We start from the raw sequence: 25066 nt of genomic DNA, 5'->3' as shown, positions 1-25066 counted from the left end.
CAAACTCCGAGTCTTTCATTTGTTCTATGCCGTAACCTCCTAGTCTTTCATTTGTTCTATGCAAACTCCGAGTCTTTCATTTCTTCTATGTCGCAACCTCCGAGTCTTTCATTTCTTCCATGTCGCAACCTCCGAGTCTTTCATTTGTTCTATGCAAACTTCGAGTCTTTCATTTGTTCTATGCAAACTCCTAGTCTTTCATTTGTTCTATGCAAACTCCTAGTCTTTCATTTGTTCTATGCAAACTCCTAGTCTTTCATTTGTTTTATGCAAACTCCGAGTCTTTCATTTGTTCTATGCAAAAATAGCGGCCGTGTTTAACAGTACACAAAATTTGTTTATTCCATTGAGCACATAAATATTGTATTCGTATTATAACCTACACCGGTATATACAATAACTTCCTATCAACTTAAATAAAATGTGACATTTTAGTAAAATCTTGGAGAAAATTAAAATACTTAAAATGATAACAAAATAACCGAATATATGACCATGGCAGTGCATATTTTTCTAGTGGTCGCTGGCATGTTTAAGTTCAATGGTGATGTAAAGCCTCTACTACTATAACGTTATATTCAGTTACCGTGGAAACTTTAATAAGTGCGTTAATGCACAAGATTAACTTGTTGTCATCCCGATTTCCAGTCTCGTTCCCTGTCCGCGTATACATATACCTGTGCAGTTTCGGTTTGTTATATCGCCATCAACGATATTTTTATTATACACAAAGACTTTTGCCGCAAGCGGTTCGCCTCTGTTTTCAAATGCCGAGATACAAGTATTTCTGATTGAAGGTTAACCCAATCTTTCAAATGAAGATGATGCACTGGTTATGACTTCAATATATAAAGGGAAAGAAGGGCCCTCTGTCACAGTAGAGTTTTCAGATTAAGGCAGAACATTCGTATTGCGGCTGTCACAGTGTAAGGTTGCTTATTCTTATTGAGAGGGCCATCCACAGAACTCACACTGGACAGGGGGTTCTTTCACTGCTAGTATGGGGTAGACAAGACAATAGTACTGGAAATTAGTTTCAATCACTGACTCAAGTTCCGACCAGGACCTCCTAAACGATGACTGATTATGGGCAAGTGTTGGATGACATCACCCAGCCGCTCTCTACTAGAAACCAGCTATCAAGTCGATATCTAAGCACAGTGAAACAAATTCATGACACATGTATCATTTGTCTCACAATATCGCAGCAGCTACACACAGGATACACAGTAGAATTACTGTCCTCAGTCTGTCCAATGTATAGGCATAAATGGCCCAGATTCAGTGACACCACCTGGGTTTTCACTTGAGCCAATCAGAATGTGATCTTGCTAGCACGTAGGCAACTCAGTAGATCATAAACATCTTTTGTTATTCACATCTGGTAGATTCCATCTGTCCTTCCAGAGTTGAAAACAAGTATGACCTGTCAATCACCTTTATGACAGTTATCACACGGCAATGCACACTTCTATTTTGCAGGCTTTGAGGTAATATGACAAAAACATAGAATAGAGGATGCTGACAGCAGCACGCGCTTGAATTTCACACTATTTATTTTACACGCGTTTTACACGTTTCGTACATCGAACACCACGCAACACGGTTACTGTGTTACTTTAACTTTTCGGATATGGGAGCGCCTAAATTAAAAACGGCCGACAGGTGAACAAAATCTCGTGTGTGTAAGTAACGGTGACGTCGTTTCGTATTCTCAAGTGTCTTTCAATATTATAGCCACGATGATTGAAGTTTTTTTTTTTTAGAAAAACAAAAAAAATCAAATAGGACGACTAAGTGAAGTAGCACTATTTTCATATACAAATTAGCCATTATCTATTTAATTTTTTTTTCAAAAATGTATTCCCTTTATTTTATTTTTTGTCTGACCACAATCGAGCTTTCACAATTAAAAATCAATATTACTAAAATTAAAAGGTTTTAAATGGAAAATGAATAATTGAAAGAGAAAAAAAGAAATTGAGGAAAAGCCCCAAAGGCATTCATGTAGTAGGAAGATCACCGACTGTGTTAAAGTAAGAAGACAAAGCTCAATATTTGGGTAAACTCGTTTATTAAAACTAGCACAAAGATTACAAAGGTTACAAAACACACGCGTAGCTAAACTACAATGTACAAAAAAGTATTATCCAATAACTTTCTGGCTTGGAGAAGACCGGATGTTACGTCACGGACAATTGTTGTATGTTGTGCTTGGAGAGAATTATGATACCACTACAGAGCAACACTGCTATGTTTATATAATGAACACATTCAATAAAACACTAAAAAAAACTAAACATAGTTACAGATTCCACTGCAAATAGATTAAAAACGTACATACATATTCATAATATTATACAATCTAAGCTATGACATTATATCAAGGTAAATGCACCTAGACGCTTAATTATAAATAAACACAAAATAAATGGTGTGTCAAAGAATTGCAATGAATAATTTTCTGAAACTTATTCTAAATCGACAAACAGCCATTATTCAACTGAGAGAAATATAGCAAATTGATATTAGTAAATGAGTAAGTGTCACTGAGATATCAACTGTATCACGTGGGAAATCAACTCATTTTCTGGATCTGAGTTCAGGTTCACCCATTCTGGGATACGTGGGTGTGTTCTTGGCGACCAGCATTGCTTTTATTGCTGCTTTCTTTGTATTGATCATTTCGTCGTTAATAATGGAGCCAGTAACCCAGTGGGCTTTCCTGTTTATAGCTTTAATCTTATAATCTAGGGACAAGTTGTTAAATCCCTCCATGCTCGTCATCATTCGGTTTGCAGGGGTGACTTCTCTACCAACGAGGGCGTCCTGCTTGCCGAAGGCAGATTTATTCTGAGTTGTGTTCACGCACACAAGTTCGTCACTTCCATCAAGACAATCTGATACATCATCGCACACGTATTCATTAGGAAGACAGCCTTCTACCATATATGGTAACTGACACTTGTGTTCAAAGCATTCATCATATTCACAGAACATTGGTTCGTCAGATTGGTCTAAGCAGTCGATGTAATTGTCGCAAATCCAGGTGAATGGAATGCATTTATCGTCACATACGTGAAAACACTCACCTGACATCCACGACGAATCCGATGAGGACGATTCTGAAGACGATGAGAAATCATAGGAGCAGTATGCTTCATCGCTGCCATCCCCTGTACAGTCGTCGTAGCCGTCACAGATGAAGTCGTCGGGAATACACCCTTGTGGCGCAAATATAACATTACATTGATAACCAACACATGGTGCGTATGTACAGTTAGCTTCGTCAGACATGTCTTCACAGTCATACCAGTTGTCACATATCCAGCCTTCGGGTATGCAGGTATCGTTACACATCATCGCACACGGACAGGTATCAGGTTCGTCTAAGCCACCATAACAATCGGACCAGCCATCGCATACCCACTCATCAGGTATACACTTTTCTCCTTCGAAAATGTCTTCATATGTACAAGGACACACCTACAAATAATGAGAAATAAAACAATGGCAAATGCATTGTAAAATAAACAATATCCTGAACTGTTCGAGTTACGGGCATCGAGTTACGAAAACATCGAGTTTCAAAAATGACCAAGCCTATATTTTCGAAACTACACCCAATTTTGCAAAACCACGCCCAAATACATTAGTAACTCGATGTTTTCAAATAACAGTGAACCGAACTTCGAGTCATGGGCAACATAAATTTGTTGTGTTGCCTGTTATATTGCCTGTATATATATATATATATATATATATATATATATATATATATATATATATATATATATATATATATATATATATATATATATATATATATATATATATATATATATATATATATATATATATATATATATATATATATATATATATGGGCAATGACTAAAGTATAAGATGTATCACAAAATTTGACGAAACAAAATGACAAAAGCACTCTCCGTGGTCCTTTAGTTTGACAATATTTTGGGGTTCATTTGCTTGCTCTCACATTTTTGAAAGCGTAAATATAATTCGTAACACTTACCGGAAAATTGGGAGGAGTTGGTGGCGCGTCTTTTCTCTGATCCATCTCGTTCGGCTGTGTGCCGAAATCCGCGCCCTTAATATCGCCTGTTTTTGCTTCAACGCTGGCTAGCAATTCGGGAAGGGGTGTTGCCCGAGTTATTAACGGAATCGTCTTCGTTGGTGACGCGTCTTTTCTCTGATCCATCTCTTTCGGCTGTTTGGCGAAATCCGTGCGCTTAATAGCGCCTGTTCTCGCTTCAACGCTTACTGGCAACTCGGGGTCAGTTGTTGCATGAGTTATGGGCAGAATCGTCGTCGTTGATGGCGCGTCTTGTCTCTGATACACTCCTTTCAGTTGCTTGATGAAATCCTCGCGCTTAATAGCGCATGTTGCTGCTACGATCGCAATTAGGAGACAACCAGAAAATATATGACGAGCCATGGTCACGTAAGAACTCAAAGCTCAATGGCAGGTACTTGGGTTATGATTATGAGAACTGTCAGAGACACTTTTATACGGTATTTTATAAACATAAATACAAATTGGAACCCGTATATGTTTCTATAATGACGGCACCCGCGAATAATGATCAACTGGACGAGTATAGTCCCTCTTATACAGGTTGGCGCTGATTGAATTTCAAAGACCCTATCGCTGCCTGGGACGTCACAGCGGTGAAAGTCAGGCTTTCCTTTACGTACTTTGTGTACGCCGCGATCGACCGCATAACGTACCAAGTAGTGTGTCTGGTAAGGTGGTCGACTACCATCGCAACATGTGATCGGATTTCCCAGAATTTTGCAATATGGTTTTACACTGTTTTCCCCAAAACCCAGATAAGTGAATGTATGGTCAAAAAACTATCATGGTAAAAAGTTCTCACCGTATCTAAAAATTTCGCCTGGTTACATATGGTGAAAATACCATACGTAGATATAATAATAATAATATAAATAATAATAATATTAATAAGGATATTTTGGTTGTCAAGAGTTTGCCAGAAATTCGCCAGATAAATAATATTTTTTTATGACATGGATTTCTCCCTAAAATAATTTGTACTATAAAAACACACGAAAAATAACACTTTTGAAACAACTTTAAAAGATGTGATACAATGACTTCTATTTGTTAATGATACCGGCCATCTTCCGTAAGAGACGTCACAAACTATTAGGGATTGACCAATAGAAACTCAGTTTGAGAGAAAAGATGGTAGAAAAACTGCGCAAAATATTTCGAGTCAGATTTTTGTTACGATTATGTTGCTTTTATTGTTTTGTTTTTCGTATCAAATTGGACTTTTATAGTTTTTGTTTTAACATTCCGTGTTTTAACAAGTAATTTATGAGTTGTTAAACCAGTTAGATTACCGGAAAACGGGATCGAGTGACGCGAGTATTTTTTTTTTCGCGATCACTTTTATTTGTTTACGAAAAGTTTACTATTTTATATTTTAGCCATGTTTATATATATATACATAATGGAATCACACTTAGTTTATAAGGACTTCAGCTTCAGTCACAACCAAGTCAGCTCAGTAACTACACACATGGAGCTTCAAACAGTCTTTTAAAGAACGAAATCAGCGTTTCACCCGACTTGATGAAAAATGACATTAAATTATTGTCGTAACTCCGATTTAGTAGTCACAAACTCAAAATATAACTATTTCGACACAGAAGACCAAACTCTCCAATTGAAGATAAGCGACTCTGCAAAGAATGCAACTTTCAAGAGGATGAAATCCACTTTCTAAACTCTCGTGGCCATTTACGCATTTTTCGCAGCAGTGAATGACTTGTCTGTTTGTTCATTGTATATTAATGCAGGATATTAGCTACGTTCACACATAGATCCTCTGAAAGCGGTTATATGGTTCACCTCGGACAACTAATACAATTAGTTGTTAGAGGGTTCAGGTTACAGGATATTAGCTACGTTCACACATAGACCCTCTGAATGCGGTTATATGGTTCACCTCGGACAACTAATACAATTAGTTGTTAGAGGGTTCAGGTTACAGGATATTAGCTACGTTCACACATAGACTCTCTGAATGCGGTTATATGGTTCACCTCGGACAACTAATACAATTAGTTGTCTGAGGGTTCAGGTTACAGGATATTAGCTACGTTCACGCATAGACCCTCTGAATGCGGTTATATGGTTCACCTCGGACAACTAATACAATTAGTTGTCCGAGGGTTCAGGTTACAGGATATTAGCTACGTTCACGCATAGACCCTCTAAAAGAGATTATATGGTTCACCTCGGACAACTAATACAATTAGTTGTTAGAGGGTTCAGGTTACAGGATATTAACTACGTTCACGCATAGACCTTCTAAAAGAGATTATATGGTTCACCTCGGACAACTAATACAATTAGTTGTCTGAGGGTTCAGGTTACAGGATATTAACTACGTTCACGCATAGACCCTCTAAAAGCGGTTATATGGTTCACCTCGGACAACTAATACAATTAGTTGTCTGAGGGTTCAGGTTACAGGATATTAACTACGTTCACACATAGACCCTCTGAAAGCGGTTATATGGTTCACCTCGGACAACTAATACAATTAGTTGTCTGAGGGTTCAGGTTACAGGATATTAGCTACGTTCACACATAGACCCTCTGAATGCGGTTATATGGTTCACCTCGGACAACTAATACAATTAGTTGTTAGAGGGTTCAGGTTACAGGATATTAACTACGTTCACGCATAGACCTTCTAAAAGAGATTATATGGTTCACCTCGGACAACTAATACAATTAGTTGTCTGAGGGTTCAGGTTACAGGATATTAACTACGTTCACGCATAGACCCTCTAAAAGAGGTTATATGGTTCACCTCGGACAACTAATACAATTAGTTGTCTGAGGGTTCAGGTTACAGGATATTAGCTACGTTCACACATAGACCCTCTGAATGCGGTTATATGGTTCACCTCGGACAACTAATACAATTAGTTGTCTGAGGGTTCAGGTTAAAGGATATTAACTACGTTCACGCATAGACCTTCTAAAAGAGATTATATGGTTCACCTCGGACAACTAATACAATTAGTTGTCTGAGGGTTCAGGTTACAGGATATTAACTACGTTCACGCATAGACCCTCTAAAAGCGGTTATATGGTTCACCTCGGACAACTAATACAATTAGTTGTCTGAGGGTTCAGGTTACAGGATATTAACTACGTTAACGCATAGACCTTCTAAAAGAGATTATATGGTTCACCTCGGACAACTAATACAATTAGTTGTCTGAGGGTTCAGGTTACAGGATATTAACTACGTTCACGCATAGACCCTCTAAAAGCGGTTATATGGTTCACCTCGGACAACTAATACAATTAGTTGTCTGAGGGTTCAGGTTACAGGATATTAACTACGTTCACGCATAGACCCTCTGAAAGCGGTTATATGGTTCACCTCGGACAACTAATACAATTAGTTGTCTGAGGGTTCAGGTTACAGGATATTAACTACGTTCACGCATAGACCCTCTAAAAGAGGTTATATGGTTCACCTCGGACATCTAATACAATTAGTTGTCTAAGGGTTCAGGTTACAGGATATTAGCTACGTTCACGCATAGACCCTCTGAATGCGGTTATATGGTTCACCTCGGACAACTAATACAATTAGTTGTCTAAGGGTTCAGGTTACAGGATATTAACTACGTTCACGCATAGACCCTCTGAATGCGGTTATATGGTTCACCTCGGACAACTAATACAATTAGTTGTCTGAGGGTTCAGGTTACAGGATCTTAGCACGTGCCGAAATTTGTAATCCTTTTAATCCTGGAGAGAGATCACAGCAATTGCTGTTAATAGACCAGAACATGGCAGACGATACGAATATGGTGATAATAATAATTGCTTTATTGAAATCATGTTCATTTGGTATTTATTGGTATTTATTATGAGTCAGTGTGCACATACACGTTAAAGAAGGGTTCAAAGAATGTATCATTGCAAGAAGAAATCGGTTGAAGCGCCACATACATGTGCGTCGCTGACAACGTTCTTCATTCACTTTATTCATTGTTACAGCATTCAACCATATCTGGCTACACGTCCCTTCATCGCCATGAGCCGAGTTCCATTCCCGACTTTCTATTGGGACCGAGATCGTGTTTTCTTCGGCACGTACTGGCTCTCGGCACGTGCCAAGATCTGTAACGTGAACGACACTAATAACAAAGATTGTGTTTTCATTTTGTCACGCGGTCTGCGTTTGATGTGTTTTACACGCGGTGTATACGTCACACGAAACCCGCATTGAAGATGACGCGGCGCGACGACTGTGGTATTTTTTCACTAACTAACGAAGAACAAAATTCATTGAATTTGTATTTGAGTCTGAAATAAACGGCCATTATTTAAGTTCCCGACAAAAAAAGTAGCTTTTGAGACTGACAACGCTTCAGTTTTCAAAAATACAAATACAATTTTTTATACAAGCTTCTAACTATGCAATTGAAATTGGAACAGTCCACGATTTAAAATGTGACGTGATATTACCACTTGTTACAAGAACCATGGAGGTAATAAGAATTAAGGTAATAAGGTAATTCGTATTACCTCCATGCTAGGACGTATCGTCCAGAGTCAACGGGGTTGGAAACGGTTTTTGTTGTAGATGTGAATTCGGTGCGGGTAACTGTGAAGTGATTGCAGCTCGTTCCGGACGTAGTGAAAGATATATATCTGCGTAATCATTTCAAGTACTGACACATATTTGATATATACATGTACATATCACATTTGGTTTAAATCGATGTTTTTGAAATATTTTAAGTTAATTTTATTTGATAGGCTTGTTTTCTCTCATCGAAAAATAGTTTACATTACGAAATCAAAATAATTGTTCTCCACGACATCTTAAAGCGAGGTGGTCGTCGGGCCGCGCATGTGCGACATTTGTGCATTGATAAACACTGATTTCCCCACAATCCAATGCGCATGCGTATTCCAATAAAATCACGAGTACGAGAGTTGACCTTGGCATCGCCGGTGACTCCTTCGATATCTTCTAATCACCTACAAACAAGTATATGAGACCCATATCTCGCACATGCGTGGCGCGACGACCACCGCCCTTAAATCACAGTGTTACATGAAGTTGAAATATATATGTTGTTTTCAAAAAAAATAATACTGATAGCCAGTATAATTTGTTATCGACGGACTGATCTTAGATTTTCGATTGGGTCCCATTTTCACAATAAAACAGAAATAAATTGTTCTCTTCAAGTTATCCAAACCGTAGATAAGTTAAACAATTTTTGTTTTTGTGCGTATTTATAAACTTTTATTGGATTGAACTGAAATTATCATCTTACATACCTAGTTTGTACATTACAAATTGCAATTAATCTGCATGACAACAATTCCCCATTTCTTATTATGAGAAGTAAACCTATTCCGTCGGACAGCAATGAAGTACTCTATCTCCAGGAAATATTTTACATATCTTTTGTATGCCATGAACTCTGGCTTTTGGTTTTTATTTCTACACGAGTAAATATAACTTTTTGCTACCAAAAAGGGGAAGTTGACTAAACATGTAAATGTTCATCCCCGAGAAGGATTTATTGTGATAAGTTAAACAATTGATCATATGCATTTTATATGATTTCTACATGAACTTTGAACTCTGAACTTTGAATTTGATAGAGATGACGTATCAGAACAACGTACAGCATTCATGATGTCACGTGACATGCCAAACGTATACGACAGGGCACGCAATTGTTTTGTTTTTTACATATCATGCGGGAGGTGAAGACAATGTTTACTAATATAATTAGATTTGGGCGTTGAAGTTCAACCAGATATTTATATTATCAAATTTGCTATCATCATTTGTTGCGGGGTAGGAATCGAATATCAACTCAAAATTATTCACATTTTGAATTATAGTTCCTGGGGTTGACTGAAATGTCTGGTGATTTAAGTTATTGTTGCGAATATGCATTTTACATTTAATTGGCAAAGCATATAATAACAACCTGCGTACAATAATAATAATAATAATAATAATAATAATAATAATAATAATAATAATAATAATAATAGTCTTTATTGAAATCGTATCCTAAAAATGGACATAGATCTAAGTACAATAAAGCATGGTTGTCATTCCATGTTAGAAACATTCAGAATAAAAAAAAGATACACTAGTAGAAAAAATAACTAAACAAAACTAAAACAAAAAACATGTATATGAAACATCACTTCAAAAACAAGCTAAATCATAAAATGTGTTTGAAAGATGCTGTTTTTTGTATGTGAATATGATATATTAAAAGTTGATATCGTGCTCACACACTCCAGTCCATTTCATTTTGAGAGCACTGGAGGGACTTATCCCTTCTAACAAACATATCTATACCATGTAACTGAGCTTCAAGGACACGCAACACTTTCTAACTTAATTAGTGTTCACAATTCTAGTTTAATTCAGGAGGCCTACTTAAATTCCTACTCTTCAGTTAACTTCTTTTTACCTTTTCACAATCTCAATATTTTACGGTGTACATACTATTAGTCAGGAATGATGACTCAAATATTGCAAATCGGGAATACAACTTTAAAATGGAGGACATGTTTATATTAGTTTATGCATAAACCCAAAAAATAACTGAAGATCTTCTCTTGTTGTGACATGGATCGTGGGCATAGTGTACCACAAACTAGCTTTATTATGCCTTACTGTGGTGGGCAGTGACGTCCGCATTATGATATCCAACCCCTTAGGTTGTTTGTTAAATGCGTGTGGCAACCGATTGTTACAGCAATTTAGCAACTGTTACTGGTTACCCGTGTAAGTTTATCAACTGAATACCCCTACGATTGGCAAAACACGGCTGTCAGGTGTCCAATTCAAGTTAATAGCGCTGTCCTTGTATACAATGTCACGTTCACACATACCCGCTCCGAGTTACAACTGAACGTTGTATTATATTGGTGTATACAATGCACTCATTCAGTCGTCGTGATACAACAATAATATTTTCGTGATTTAAAGATATAATATAATCAATTAATCACTCTATTATTTCGTGCAGTGATTATATGCGGGTCCCGGAATCATCATTGTTATTTAAATTTATTAGTTTGAAATTATATAAAATGTCTCCTTAATTGTGTCCTGAGTACCATTCGACCGACTCAGTTGAATAACGTACGTTGCCATGGCCCGTCTATTATCTTGTTTCCTCGTCGTTGTCGTGATTGTGGCATCAACAGATGCTATGAATCGCGCCGACTTTGTCAGCCTACTTAAAAGGAAGCATGCGAAACAACTGCCACCAGGACCGCCACCACCAGGGCAACTGTCACCAGAATTTTCATTACCAGGGCAACTGCCACAGGGACCGCCACAACCAGGGCAACTCACACCAGAATTGCCACAACCTGGGCAACTTACGCCAGGGCAACAGCCATCAGAGGAACTGCCACCTGGGCAACTGCCAGCCGGGCAACTGTCACCAGGAGAACTGCCACCAGGATCGCCACCACATGGACCACCGCTACCCGGACAGCCACCAATGCCGTATGAAAACACTACAATGATTCCTGTAAGTGTACATTCATAACGGCAATACTATTACGACCTGTATTTTGAGGAACCTTAGCAGGAAAGTGATTCGATAGATACAGCGTATATTTGAATATTTTTTGGAGTGATCGTTAATTTATAATATTTGTCTGCTTACTCACCACAATGGTTATGTTTTAATTTTCGAAAATTAAACACCCCCCCCCCAAAAAAAAGCCAAATGCGAAGACTTTTTGACTTTTTTTACTCAAATTCTCATGCGCTTTGAATTACTGGTACGCACTGTTAATTCATCGCATTCACGCGTTTTCTACCTCCACGACCTTTGGTGGAGTTAACATATCATCTCCGTGGAACCGATGTATCCCGACACTTACACGTGCTAAATATTTTTTTGTTTATTTTTCATTATTTGTAGGTGTGTCCTTGTACATATGAAGACATTTTCGAAGGAGAAAAGTGTATACCTGATGAGTGGGTATGCGATGGCTGGTCTGATTGTTATGGTGGCTTAGATGAACCTGATACCTGTCCGTGTGCGATGATGTGTAACGATACCTGTATACCCGAAGGCTGGATATGTGATAACTGGTATGACTGTGAAGACATGTCTGACGAAGCTAACTGTACATACGCACCATGTGTTGGTTATCAATGTAATGTTATATTTGCGCCACAAGGGTGTATTCCCGACGACTTCATCTGTGACGGCTACGACGACTGTACAGGAGATGGCAGCGATGAAGCATACTGCCCCTATGATTTCTCATCGTCTTCAGTATCGTCCTCATCGGATTCGTCGTGGATGTCAGATGAGTGTTTTCACGTATGTGACGATAAATGCATCCCATTCACCTGGATTTGCGACAACTACATCGACTGCGTAGACCAATCTGACGAACCAATGTTCTGTGAATATGATGAATGCTTTGAACACAAGTGTCAGTTACCATATATGGTAGAAGGCTGTCTTCCTAATGAATACGTATGTGATGACGTACCAGATTGTGTTGATGGAAGTGACGAACTTATGTGTCAAAACAAAACTTTGAATATACATGTCCTTGGCGCCCTCGTTGGTAGAGAGGTCACCCCTGCAAAACGAATGATGAGAAGCATGGAGAGATTTATATACTTGTCCTTAGATTATAAATTCAGAGCTATAAACAGGAAAGCCAACTGGGCTGCTGCCCTCATTAAAGACGAAATGGTCAATACAAGGAAAGCAGCAATAAAAGCAATGCTGGTCGCCAAGAACACACACATGTATTCCAGAGGTGACGAAATGAAGTCCCACTTTAGAAGAAAGTGAAATAAGTGAAATAAATCTCTTTTTACAGTGAGGTAAAGTTGACAAAATCGTCGCTCAATTCAAACTAACCGGCCGGAAAATGGCCGTTCGTCGATCATATGAATCAGTCTATAGATTTTTTTTTCATTTCTATGACTTACCATTTCAAAAAAAAACGTTTCTTTTGTGTTTATTCGGACTGGGTACGTTAGTTTAATGTAGTTTAGTCACCATTGTGAGTTGGATTGTATAAAACTTTAAATGTGCAAATCGTACATTACGTTTTCTTAATATTTTTGAAGTTGTTTGTAACCATGTTTATTTTTTTAACCATTTGAATAAAAGTTTGCATTGTACGAATCCTGCATTGTTATTTGGAAGTGGCAACACGCAACATTTGCCCGTGACGTCATATCCTGCCGTCTGTAGATGGCGTCCTTTGGTAACAATTAGAATTGGCTCACTGAACCATAGACTATGACTGAACCCGTCATGTTTAGAATTGACATCCAGTGGGTACCCACCAACAATTGTCGTTGAGCTCAGTATTGTAATCACACACAACATGGTGGTTTGTGATAATAATACGTATTCCTGTCTCTATATAAAATATAAATAAAATACATCTCGCAAGTTGAAAACAGATTGAAAACTGACCTTCCCTGACCGCATGGAATATGGTGATTCTATTTGTTTGACATGTGACGGCAAGCAACAATGATGTTCCTCTTAGTCGCGCCCTCTAGCGACGCCAACAGCGCCGATATTATTTACATTTGTGGTCGACCATCGACAACGAATACTGCTGTTGGGGATTTGTCATATTCTAAATGACGAAGGAGACTCCACAAACAAACAAACATTTCTACTAATCGAATACCAATATCACCGTGACGATATGGTGACAACCGTATCACGTGATGCGAACACTGCCGCATTACGTCATCATCTATTTTTAGAATCCGTACAGGACAGGCGGCATTACTCACAACTATTTTACTCTGAACTTCGGACCTAGGATCGGCGCTACTGATGTTATCAAAATGATCTATTGTGAAAAGTCGCTAGTGACTCTAGAAATGTGAACTTTAAACACGACATGGAGACGGTAAAAATAGTACATTGTAAATATGTGTGCTCGGGGTCAAACGTTCACGTTCTATAAAATGATGGATATCTCAAATATAACAGCAATATTGCTAATTGACATTATTGCAGCTTGTCACTTTAGATGTCACGTGACATGCATAAATCATTGTCGACTATAGCCAATGCCTAAACTCACCGTTGGTAGGGGGTAACCTTAATTTAAACTATGGAATCGACCATTTGAAGTGATAGGGGTGGCCGAAAGATTTGTTAAAAAAAGTAAGACACCGAGCGGAAAAATACATGCAAGGAGTTGCAGTAAACAAATGTTGAAACATTCAAGAACATTGAAAAGGTGCGGATAAGACCGTAAATTGCAATGGTCTTGCTGCCACCCCGTTCTTTTAAATAGCCGACCTCTAACATAGTGCGGTAGGTTTTTCTTGTTTTCCGCTAACAAATGCCATTTAAATCCACATCCGAAAATTATTACATTGTGATTAAGCTCCGAATCCACACCGAAATTAAAGCGACTGAGAATCATTAGATTACCGGTTCCTTGGCATAGAGCTCGTCTTTAAAGCGCGGTGGTTGTCGCGCAGCGCGTGTTCGAATTTCATGTAAATAAACCATGTATTTTACACGCGTTGTATACGTCGCTATGAGTCCTATATCGAACAGGACGCGGCACGACGACTGCCACCCTTTAATATCTATAAATGAAACAACATCAACTAATCTGCAAAATGAACTGTTTTTAATTCTGAGCCACCCTCCTCTAAACTAAATGAATAGTCAACATTTTGAGATGCATAGTTTTGCTTGGCTTGGTATCTGTGTGGGGGAGGTGGAAGAGGCATGATATTCTTAAATTTGTGAATCTTTATTCCCTTTTATTTGTATATTTATTCGTAAAAAAAATAAATTAAACTGTTCTGCTGTTTTGTACACTGTGCATAAACAACATTGTTCCTGTCAATCTACAATTTTGGGTCAACTGTTCCACGTTACGCCCGCGGCCCGCATTGTACAACTGAATGTCCATAAGTTGGCGTGTCACGTGATCATGTAGAGTACTAGTTCTGTTAGTGATGAGCAGTGAATAAGTGATTTATTTGTATGATAACCGGCATGCACGTAGTATGTGAACATTGGTCCAACGTTCCAGTTTGAAACCTTAGTTTTTCACAGTTTGTCGATCTAGAATTGAAAAGAGCTAACATGGGTAACTCGTGTTGTATCGTCGACAAACAAGAACCGTACTATGACAGCACGGAGATACCCGAGAGTTACCACAAAGATTGGATGTCTCGTCTCGACGACAGTTGCGAGCTGGCCATGTTGTCTTTGCCAGGCACTCACAACTCCATGTCCCTGCATGGCGGTGCGCTAACACAATGCCAATCCTGGTGTCTGACGGCTCAACTTGACGCAGGAATACGGTGGCTCGACATCCGCTGTCGGCATTACCAAGAAGGTCTACCAATCTACCACTCTATGATCTTCCAGCACTACAACCTGGACGAAGTGTTCCGTGACTGCGTCAAGTTCTTACAGGACCATCCGACTGAAATTGTCGTCATGCGAATCAGGAGGGAGTGGGACACATCGGAAGTGGACAGCGACAAGACGATGGACCAGAAAGTGCAGGAACATGTGGATAAGTGGGGCGGAGACGATTATTTCTGGACGCATCACCAGTTGCCGACGGTCAGGGAGTCTCGTGGAAAAGTTGTTATTCTATACGACTATTACGGAGGTACCGTTGGGGTGAATTACTGGGTTTTGGACATTGCTGATATGTGGGATGTTAGCAACATCTGCTATTGTGCCATCGAAACCAAATGGGACGACGTCAGAACTCACCTGGATGAAGCTAGTGATCTGGAAAGTACCCGGATGTTTCTAACTTATAGCAGTGGATCGAGCGCCTGTGCCCATCCTCACTCCGTCGCGTGGCGAATCAATCCGAAGTTGTACGATTACATCACTGGTGCGAAAGCAAGATGGGGAGCTGTGGCCATGGACTTCCCCGGATCCGAACTGATCGAACGAATAATACATTCGAACTTTTAATCATGCTTGAACATATCTAATAATAATTTTACATAAGAAAATTAGCAACACTAGACTTAGTTTTATAGACAGTCTTTCATTTTCTGCGACGCCATGCTTGTCTTAGCATGAACTGACCCGAGGCTAGATCAAACGATATGAACTGACACCGTACGGTGAACTGTAACATATCTTATCGTAGGTCGGTACATGTGTGCGATAGTACCAACTGTATGCTGTCCCCGGATGCTGACCCGCGTCATAATCGATATTCACATTTCAAAATATGAAAAAACAACACTTTCAAGTTGGTTGGATAAATATAGCGTTCATTGGCTCAAACATATCAGAAAGTTGTTTTCTCGTAGTGGAATAGACGTACGGCATTAGTTACTCATTGATGATTCATTTAGCCACGTTGGTTGTTACAGGGAGTGGTCAGGTGTAGTGGCGTGAAGTGGGAGAGACTGAGGGCATTTCGAGTTAAATTATAATCATGATAGCCAAGTTAATCAATGTGAGACCCAACCCAGAATGCCTTACACTTCATATATGTACCAGTCTCATCTCGCCTCACCAGTCTCATCTCAACAATTTTCATACACACAGGTAACCAACAAACACGTGTTTTCAGTATTTCAGTGAACGAGTACTGCAGCTATGTCAAAATTATATAAAACAAGCAACATTATTTTAACCACACTCATAATTTCCTTTTTAGTATTATGACAAAAAAATGACTTTTTTAATATTTCAATAGCTTTAGTAAACTGGGTGTATTTCGCATCATAATTCATTTCATTTTTGTAAAGTATTAATTCGATGCATGCTTAACTAATGAAACCCAAAACTGGGAATAGTTACTCTGCTGCCTACACCAACCCCAAATGCGCAGTTCTGCGCATGTGTAGACTCATGTCACGATAACTACGTTTGTTAGTTACTAGTATACCGTTCATGTCATAGTGACGTGACACTTTGTTGAAGAACTTTATTTACTTACTTTTTAGTAGTCTGCATTAAAGTATATAACTTAGAAAACAAATTAAGCAAACATTATAATACCTTTTTGTGGTTGTTCTTAGAAATATTTTTTCGTGATGATTTTCCAATAATAAACACTGTGTTACATATGAAGAGTGTCTTTTTTGCTGGGCATAGATGATGATGACGATGATAATGATGATGATGATGATGATGATGATGATGATGATGATGATGATGATGATGATGATGTTTTTATAATTTATAACAACTTTTGAACTTACGATAGTAAAACATTCACTTCAAACAACGTCGCTCATACTGCTAGATAAAACAAACCAGAAACAATCCCCGCTTCGATGCATTGGTGGCGCTGTGACATCCGCGTGGTTCTGAGTCAAACTATTTTGAGATCATAGTAGAAATGAACAAACACGACCAGGATATTGACGTTTGTAACTTGTAAACATGTCTGTTTATTAACAACAATAATCCAAAAAGAAGCAATATGAACGAGTACAGATATTTATTTGCAATTGGATTATTCATTAAACAAGGCATAGTTAATTACCCAGTTTATATTTCGATACAGATAACAATGTTTAATATAAAATTCACATCTATAGACATTTTGAAAACTAATATACAAAGAATTAATTTGAATAAAATTCACTCCGTAACATTAATGTTTTGTACACATCAATTGAATTAAACTTATCAAAATATGTCGTCATCAGGTTACTGAATTTGATGACTCCTGGTTGCGGCCATTTTGAAAGTCAATGTCGTCGTCTATGTTCATTTCTTTCTTTAACAGTTCTTTGACTTTTTTCACAAATAACTCCCAATACTACATAAAATAAATCTCCATTTGCTCCGATCTTCTTTTTTCGTTATGTCTGCGCGTAAACTAGCTACGATCGTTTGCATTCTCGTCGCGCCTATTTCCGTGTCGTTAGATTTGTTCTACACATTAGATTGACTCACTTTATCCAAAATTTGTTTTACGCCGTTTACCTTAATTTACAGACAATGCATTTACGCATTCCCTCCATGATATTTTCGTTCATTTCTTTCGGAACGCCAGCGATCTGTCTTCTTTGGTATCTTTGTAACATTTTCCGATGTTACGGTTTTAATTTCCCGGTAGCGGTGCAAACTGTGAGCCACGTGACACGACGGTGTGGTTGCTGCCGTTGGATGACACTGAACTAATCATGAACTTGAATATTAATTTTCTGATACGCCATAATGCTGTCAATCGATCAGCCGGCATTTTAAAATTAATTAAGTATTAGGAAATTGAAAAATACAATAAATCGTTTATAGCACCTTTACTATCCGCCCAGTGCATTTTACGTATTAATTAAATGTACATTTTTTAAGAATGGAATGTCTGAACCGGTCTGATCGTACATTTATCATTCATTATTATGTGAATAGGCATTCTCTAAGACAATATTTCGAGTCTCACTCATAATATTTCGCAATCACAATACTGAAGATTATTTATTTTAATCCATAAATGTTTCGAGAAACAATTGCTTGTTATTTTTCTTTTTATTAATATTAGCTGTGGGTTGTTTTGTTTTTACAAGTCAAACACAATTTAGCATAAAACTCGAAACTGATATCTCTCAAGAGATTTGGTATTGACTTAGGGATGTCCTTTTCAGTGAAGTTAATAATCAAATACTTTTCACAACAGCGCTAAGCGGTGTTAGTTTTAGATCGACATGGCAGCTGAAAAAACAACGACTCTCGAATCGAAAGTGAGAACACGACACAAGAAAGAATTGTAATACAATTTACATTGACTTCGTGGGTATAATTTGATTTAGGTGAATTCGACGCATTTTCGCACAGTAACACGTAATTCTCTGCATCAATTTCGTAGACATTGTCGATGACTGAGGTAGGTTTCGAATTAATAGGTTATTCAGCTGTGAGTAGGTCTTCTGGCATTTCGTCCTCGTCGAAATTGGTTTGAACGATCGCCTGTATGAGTTCAGCTCCAGGGAAATCTGTGATCACCACGCCCCAGCATTGTTGAGTTTCGCTTAGCATGTCGTACACCATCTCATTGATGTACTGGGCTACGTAATGCGGATACGAGCAGTCATGGGGACTCGAAGCGCTGCATTGAGTGATGAACATATTATAGTCACCTTCCGTGGCCTTTTCGAGATGACATTTTACTTGATGCCATTTACGGTCAACATGTAACGGCCCGGACACATCCCACTCGTCGGCTACGTTCAAAGCCCAGTAGTTGATGCCGAGGGTCGCTTCTTCGTAGTCGTAGATAATTACGATCTTGCCCCTTACCTGACTTAAGACTGGAATGTTACTGGACATCCAGAATGCGCAGGTTCCACCGCGTGATTCGATGTAATCCCTAACAATATAATCCATGGAAACCGAATTCTTCTCTTCAGTGTGCTCTCTCTTAATTCGCATCAGGATAGTCTCGCTGGGATGCTCTTTCAGGAATTCTTCGCATTCGAGAATCACGCTGTGCAGGTCGAACTTCTGCGATACGTGTCTGTGGTATATATACAGCTTGTTGCGGTAATGTCTACAACGTACATCGAGAAATCGGATGCCGGCCTCCAGCTGCTGCGACAGCGACCATGCTTGACACTGCGTAGCGGCGCCTCCGTGAAGAGCGAGCGTTGAATGTGTGCCGGGAATCGATATTGCGGACAACGGAATGCTGTCCCGTAGGCGCGCCATCCAGTACGGTGAACATGATTTGGGCACCGGGGTAGTGTCGTAGAAGGGCAGTTGTTCTTGGACAATAACAGGTGTAGTCCCCATCTTGAACTTTCTCTTCAGCACGAACTATACGGATGTTCCAGTACTCCGTATAATATAACTTCTAAAAAATATTTAACTTCCCATAATCCCTAAAGAATCCCTTAAAAACACGTGACACGAACATAATTATAATTCGAATGGATTAATCATTAGATTATGCCTATCGCCAGAGCACTGGGGACATATTCAAATTAGAAATATCAATAACACGTCATTACTCCTCATTAATAATATTAATATAAACTGACATGACTTTAAATTCAAATTAATATTGACTTGTGCAATAAGCGTATAATTGATTGGATTTACGCTCTCTTGAGTTAGAATAACGTATTAGAGTATGTGGTTATTATACGAGTTAACTTCTTACCTATCTCATGTTTTCAAATTTACCTCGTCCGAGTTCTTGATGATCACCACCTGTATCTTGATGATTGTATCAGTAATTATAAAGCATAAAACGAGAACAGAATGCAGCTAAACAATATGAATAAAACAAAGTCCATCGCGGGTCCAATCTACCAGACACATAAAATAGTATACTGACACATCGCAGTGATTGTGACGTTAGTTTTGTTTTTTGGCCAGTTTCGCTGAGAATGTATATGGGTACTCTAAAAAGGAGCCGAAAAAAATAAACGGAAAATTCAATTATGAATGTTGACAATTCATAACACAAGGGGCAATGTAGTATTAAGCCATGAAGCAATATGCATACAGGAATATTGTACTTTATTCGCATTCCAGCTTCAATTTAATTCACCCTTAGCTAGTTAGTTATTTACTATTATATATATATATATTGATTGTGTTTGGGGGGAAATTAATATTGCTTGATTCTTAATAATATATAAGAGTGGTCTGCGCATGATCGACCTTGAGTCGAAGATCGCGTCTTTGGGAGCAGATTGGGTAATGCGTCTGACTAGAACAGAAGGGAGTACCTGTGACGCATTGTAGTGCATACATGGTTTGACAACCTATGGACAGACCTCTTTGTCTCCCCACGAACTTTGACGCCCACACTGTCGTAAGATCATGTGGGCCAATCATTTTACAGAGAAATTATTGATACTAAATGGTAAAAGAAATCCACAGAAAGACGTAAGATCTTCTAGATTCTGTGAAATAACGCTGTGTTCATGCTAATCCAAATTATATATTTTATATTTTATGGAATCTCTAATTATTTTATGAAATGCACATTGCTCTATCATAAATGAAACATACTCAAAATTAACCACCCGCATTGTTGTGCTGACTAAATTTGCATATTCCGATGTATTTTAAATAATTAATAAATTGCACAGAAAAGTACGAGACAAAAAATAAAACATCCTTAGATGCTTTCTAGTATCATTTTACTGGGTCTCGAAATCATTAGTCACAGAAGATTTCATGAGTATACAAAATTGAATGCAGCAATTCCCCTATTCATCTAATGCTATACAAATTTGCTTTAATTCTGACATCAAAACGATCAATCAAATGAGTGCTACTCACTACTCAGCAGGCACTCATCAGATCTTTTCACTTTATTCAGGGTTTGTAGCAGTAATATATGTATATGCATGTGACAGTCAAAGCGATTTGGGTTATATTAACACATTCTAAAGATTTCATTTTTTGAATGTGAAAACAAACACAATTTTCTCGTGATAATGCAAGAATATTAGTTAAAGGGGAAAAAAGTTATCATCAGTCGATTTTGAATAATACATTGTTATTTAATTTATCATTCACTGGAAAAATGACAACCTGGAAGATCATAAAAACATTAATATATCTTGCGTGGGAAAAGGAGAATATAATGGAAATCTATTTACGGGTCCATATTTTAGTGAATTATTTCTGAATGGAAATAAGTACCATTGTGACCAGACTTGACTATTACAACCATGTCCTGAAAACATCAGCTCCACAGTCTTGACGTTAATGTTAAATTTTAATGATTTTTAATATTATGTCAACAGACGCGGACTTGTCACATTGTAACGCAGGTCACGTAATGGAAACATTTACTCCCATTATTATACAAAACGAACTTGAAAGGATACGGTTCAAAAACAGCAGTAAACGCAAATACAATATCAATGAATAGACTTGCTGATATTTGTCTACGCTGTTTGGTATACTGCAGATTCTATAATTCGATGTAATAAGCTGTCTGGGTTTAAGAATACAGGTGATTGAACATTTTGGAAGTGGACATCAGTGTTGCGATTTAAACACTTGTATCAATAACAAATATCTGTAATGCACCAACCCTGTGACGGGCACTGGAGATAACCAGCTACCGAACAATCATACCAACTACACTTGAAAAGGCTACTCACAGATAAGGGCTCAATGCATAAATTATTAGTCGTAATGAAATAATCTGAAACATGAATTACGTCATTTCCGCATTATTATAGGATATCTAATGGAGAAGTACACTCACGTGCCATAATGACGTTTTGTAAAGTTCTATCGGGGTCTAGAAACTGTAACGTGCCTATTGTAATATCTGAATTTGTGCAAATTGCAGCAAATATACTAGTATACTAAATATCTGTCAACGCAACTTAAAGTCGATGATCGTTTCGACTTCCATTTGATTGGACATGGTTTTGAAAAGCCTCAGAGAAGGTTCCAGCACGGAGATCTACCTTCTTTCGGAATTACTGTTCATACCATTAAATATGCTACATAATATCCCCCAAACCCCCCATAAAATAGTATAGATGTTCTCAGATATCTGTGTTTTTCCAAGTTTTTAACCCATGTAACATTGTTTCAAAATGGCATTTGTATAACGGAATGTTAGAATGTTATGCATATGCAAACAGCAATTATTTTTTGTTTGGGAAAAACATTCGCTTTATTTCCTACTAATTGTATGTTACCTGGGGATCATTCGCATGGAACTTCAAAGGCCAATTGTGTTCAGTATTACATGGAAATACAAAAAATATATATATATAGGCTGCGAACACACACAGAGACCACTACCGATCCGAGTACGCCCCCAGTTAAATAGGAATTTATTTCGATATCCTTGATAATAATTATCTGTTTACGAGTGACCTCGTGGGACCATAGACTAATAACGTTAGAAATGAGAAATAATTGAAATATGTCTCCTGGGTCAACGACCTAATATGCTGTACGTCATATGCAGTGTTATTTTATTGTGTATCTACTGACTAGTTAACTTCACATCAACACACTTGTTCGATCCATAGATGATGTTAGATGCGACGAGAAATTATTTAAAGGGCGATGGTCGTCGCGCCGCTTTCTGGTCGATATGGTACGTTTTTTTTTGTCTTAGTAACCTTGGATATGGGACTCATAGCGACTTATACAGCTCGTGTTCATTGATTGTTTACGTAAAATTCAAACACGATGGTCGTCGCGCCGCTTTTGTTCGATATGGCACGGTTATTTTCTTACCAACCATGGATATGGGACTCGTAGCAACGTATAAAACGCGTGTACATTATTTACGTACAATTAGAACACGCGCTGCGCGACGACCACCGCCCTTTAAACATTAGATTAAAAATGCAATATGGATGACATTAAGTGGTTGTTAATAATATTGTTTGTATTTTGGTGAGTGCATTGGATTGTGGTTCACGTACTAGGATGGTAACTCCAGTTGGGTGCAATCGACACATTCATTTCTGGCATTATTTCCAATGTTCATTGTAACGTCGTATTCACATGTAATACAATGCGAACGAGATGCGTTGCACTGCATAACAGTTATGACTACACTTCGAACACGACAAGGCTCGAAAGCCGATGACCAATTTCTAGATTTATATTTTGAGATGTCCCACTGGCGTCAATATCTAAGTTTCTCCTAAACGCTAGCAACTACAGTGCGCTGGGGCAATCCATCAATTTCTGTTGAGTTATGATTCGTGACAGGGTTATATCCAAAATAAGTAAAAAATGACAGGCTATTCAAACAAATCAATCACAGGAAACGAATACGTAACTAATAAACACGTAGAGTAGTTTATTACGTCAATACAGTATATCCACTGATATACCGGAGAATTTACCATAAAGCTAGTAATACATAAACAGGAAGAATACAAACGTTAAACACAAGAACGTGGTAAAGACTGGCGCTAAAATAGTTGCACGTCCTATTTATAGGCTTGGTAGGATACTGAACACTAGGCGGTAATGTCCTTCATTGGCCGATAGTTAACATTACAGAATTACTGTAAAAGGAATAATTATTCACTGGGTTTAATTTTGCTTATTTTGCTGACTGGAAAATGTGCTAAATTAAAACCCAGTGAATATGTAAAATTGAGCTTAGAACACATTATCTAAATGATAAAATCGTGAATTTAAAACCCACTGAATATGCCTGAAATCATAAATCAGCGAAATTTAAACTCAGTGAAAATTAGTCATTTTACAGTACGTAATAAAGTGGTGTTTTCTATCACATTCGCACTTATGTCAACAACAGGTCTATTTATAGACATTGTTTAAAGCAAAAAAAAATGTACGTATATCAAATATGTAAAATAAACACTCAAACACAGTATTTACGAAAACTACGATAATGCAATAAATGTTTTCGAATGATAACGATCAACAATCTTAACACGACAATTTTATACACTATATGCCATTGAAAAACTGTTATAAAGTGTTTAGTAACATAAGTATAACACAAGACAAAACTACAAACTGAATGTAATCTTTCCCTCCCCAAAGTTAAGAAAAGATGTGGTAAATTTTCTATAATATATATTGGCCCGAAAATATCATGGAACACAATTTCGATTCATATTAGATCTATACAGTCAAGAAACGTATTTAAAAAAGAATACAACAATATCGTTTGCATGCATAGTTAACTCAGTGTTTTCTTGTACTTGTATAATGTATAATGATGAATCATACTGAGATACCGCTGACGTTACATATAATAAAGCGCCAGGCCACCAAATATTTGTACTGAACGATCTATTGTGAATAGTTGAGTGAAAACGCAGAAGTTCCGAAAGTACAGAAAAGGTAATGTACATCGGATACGTTTTACTTTTCAAATACTGAGTTTTATAGCGAATTAGCAGAATATATGTACCGGGTGTACATATGAGATGCAGATTTAACTTCCAACCTCGATACTAAACTACTATATATAAACAGAGGTACATTACTTGGGGTTTGCAACTCGCATAGTACTGTATGGTGACATCATGTCAAGATCCCA

At 37.8% G+C, this 25066-nt stretch overlaps 1 protein-coding gene across 1 annotated transcript; it reads right to left on the bottom strand.

The window, feature by feature from the left end:
- Window positions 1–2066: 2066 nt before the first annotated feature.
- On the bottom strand, window positions 2067–4507 carry LOC100377248 (uncharacterized). Its single transcript, XM_002739935.4, has 2 exons — window positions 4037–4507; window positions 2067–3486 (listed from the first exon to the last, which is right to left on the bottom strand). The coding sequence occupies exons 1-2, from the start codon at window positions 4457–4459 to the stop codon at window positions 2584–2586; spliced, it is 1326 nt and encodes a 441-aa protein (XP_002739981.2). The 5' UTR covers window positions 4460–4507; the 3' UTR covers window positions 2067–2583.
- Between the last annotated feature and the right edge of the window lie 20559 nt (window positions 4508–25066).

This window comes from Saccoglossus kowalevskii, chromosome 18 (genome assembly GCF_978046115.1).
Source record: "Saccoglossus kowalevskii chromosome 18, keSacKowa6.1, whole genome shotgun sequence".
Classification (NCBI taxonomy): Eukaryota; Metazoa; Hemichordata; class Enteropneusta; family Harrimaniidae; genus Saccoglossus; species Saccoglossus kowalevskii.
This window is presented reverse-complemented; position numbering and strand designations above follow the sequence as displayed.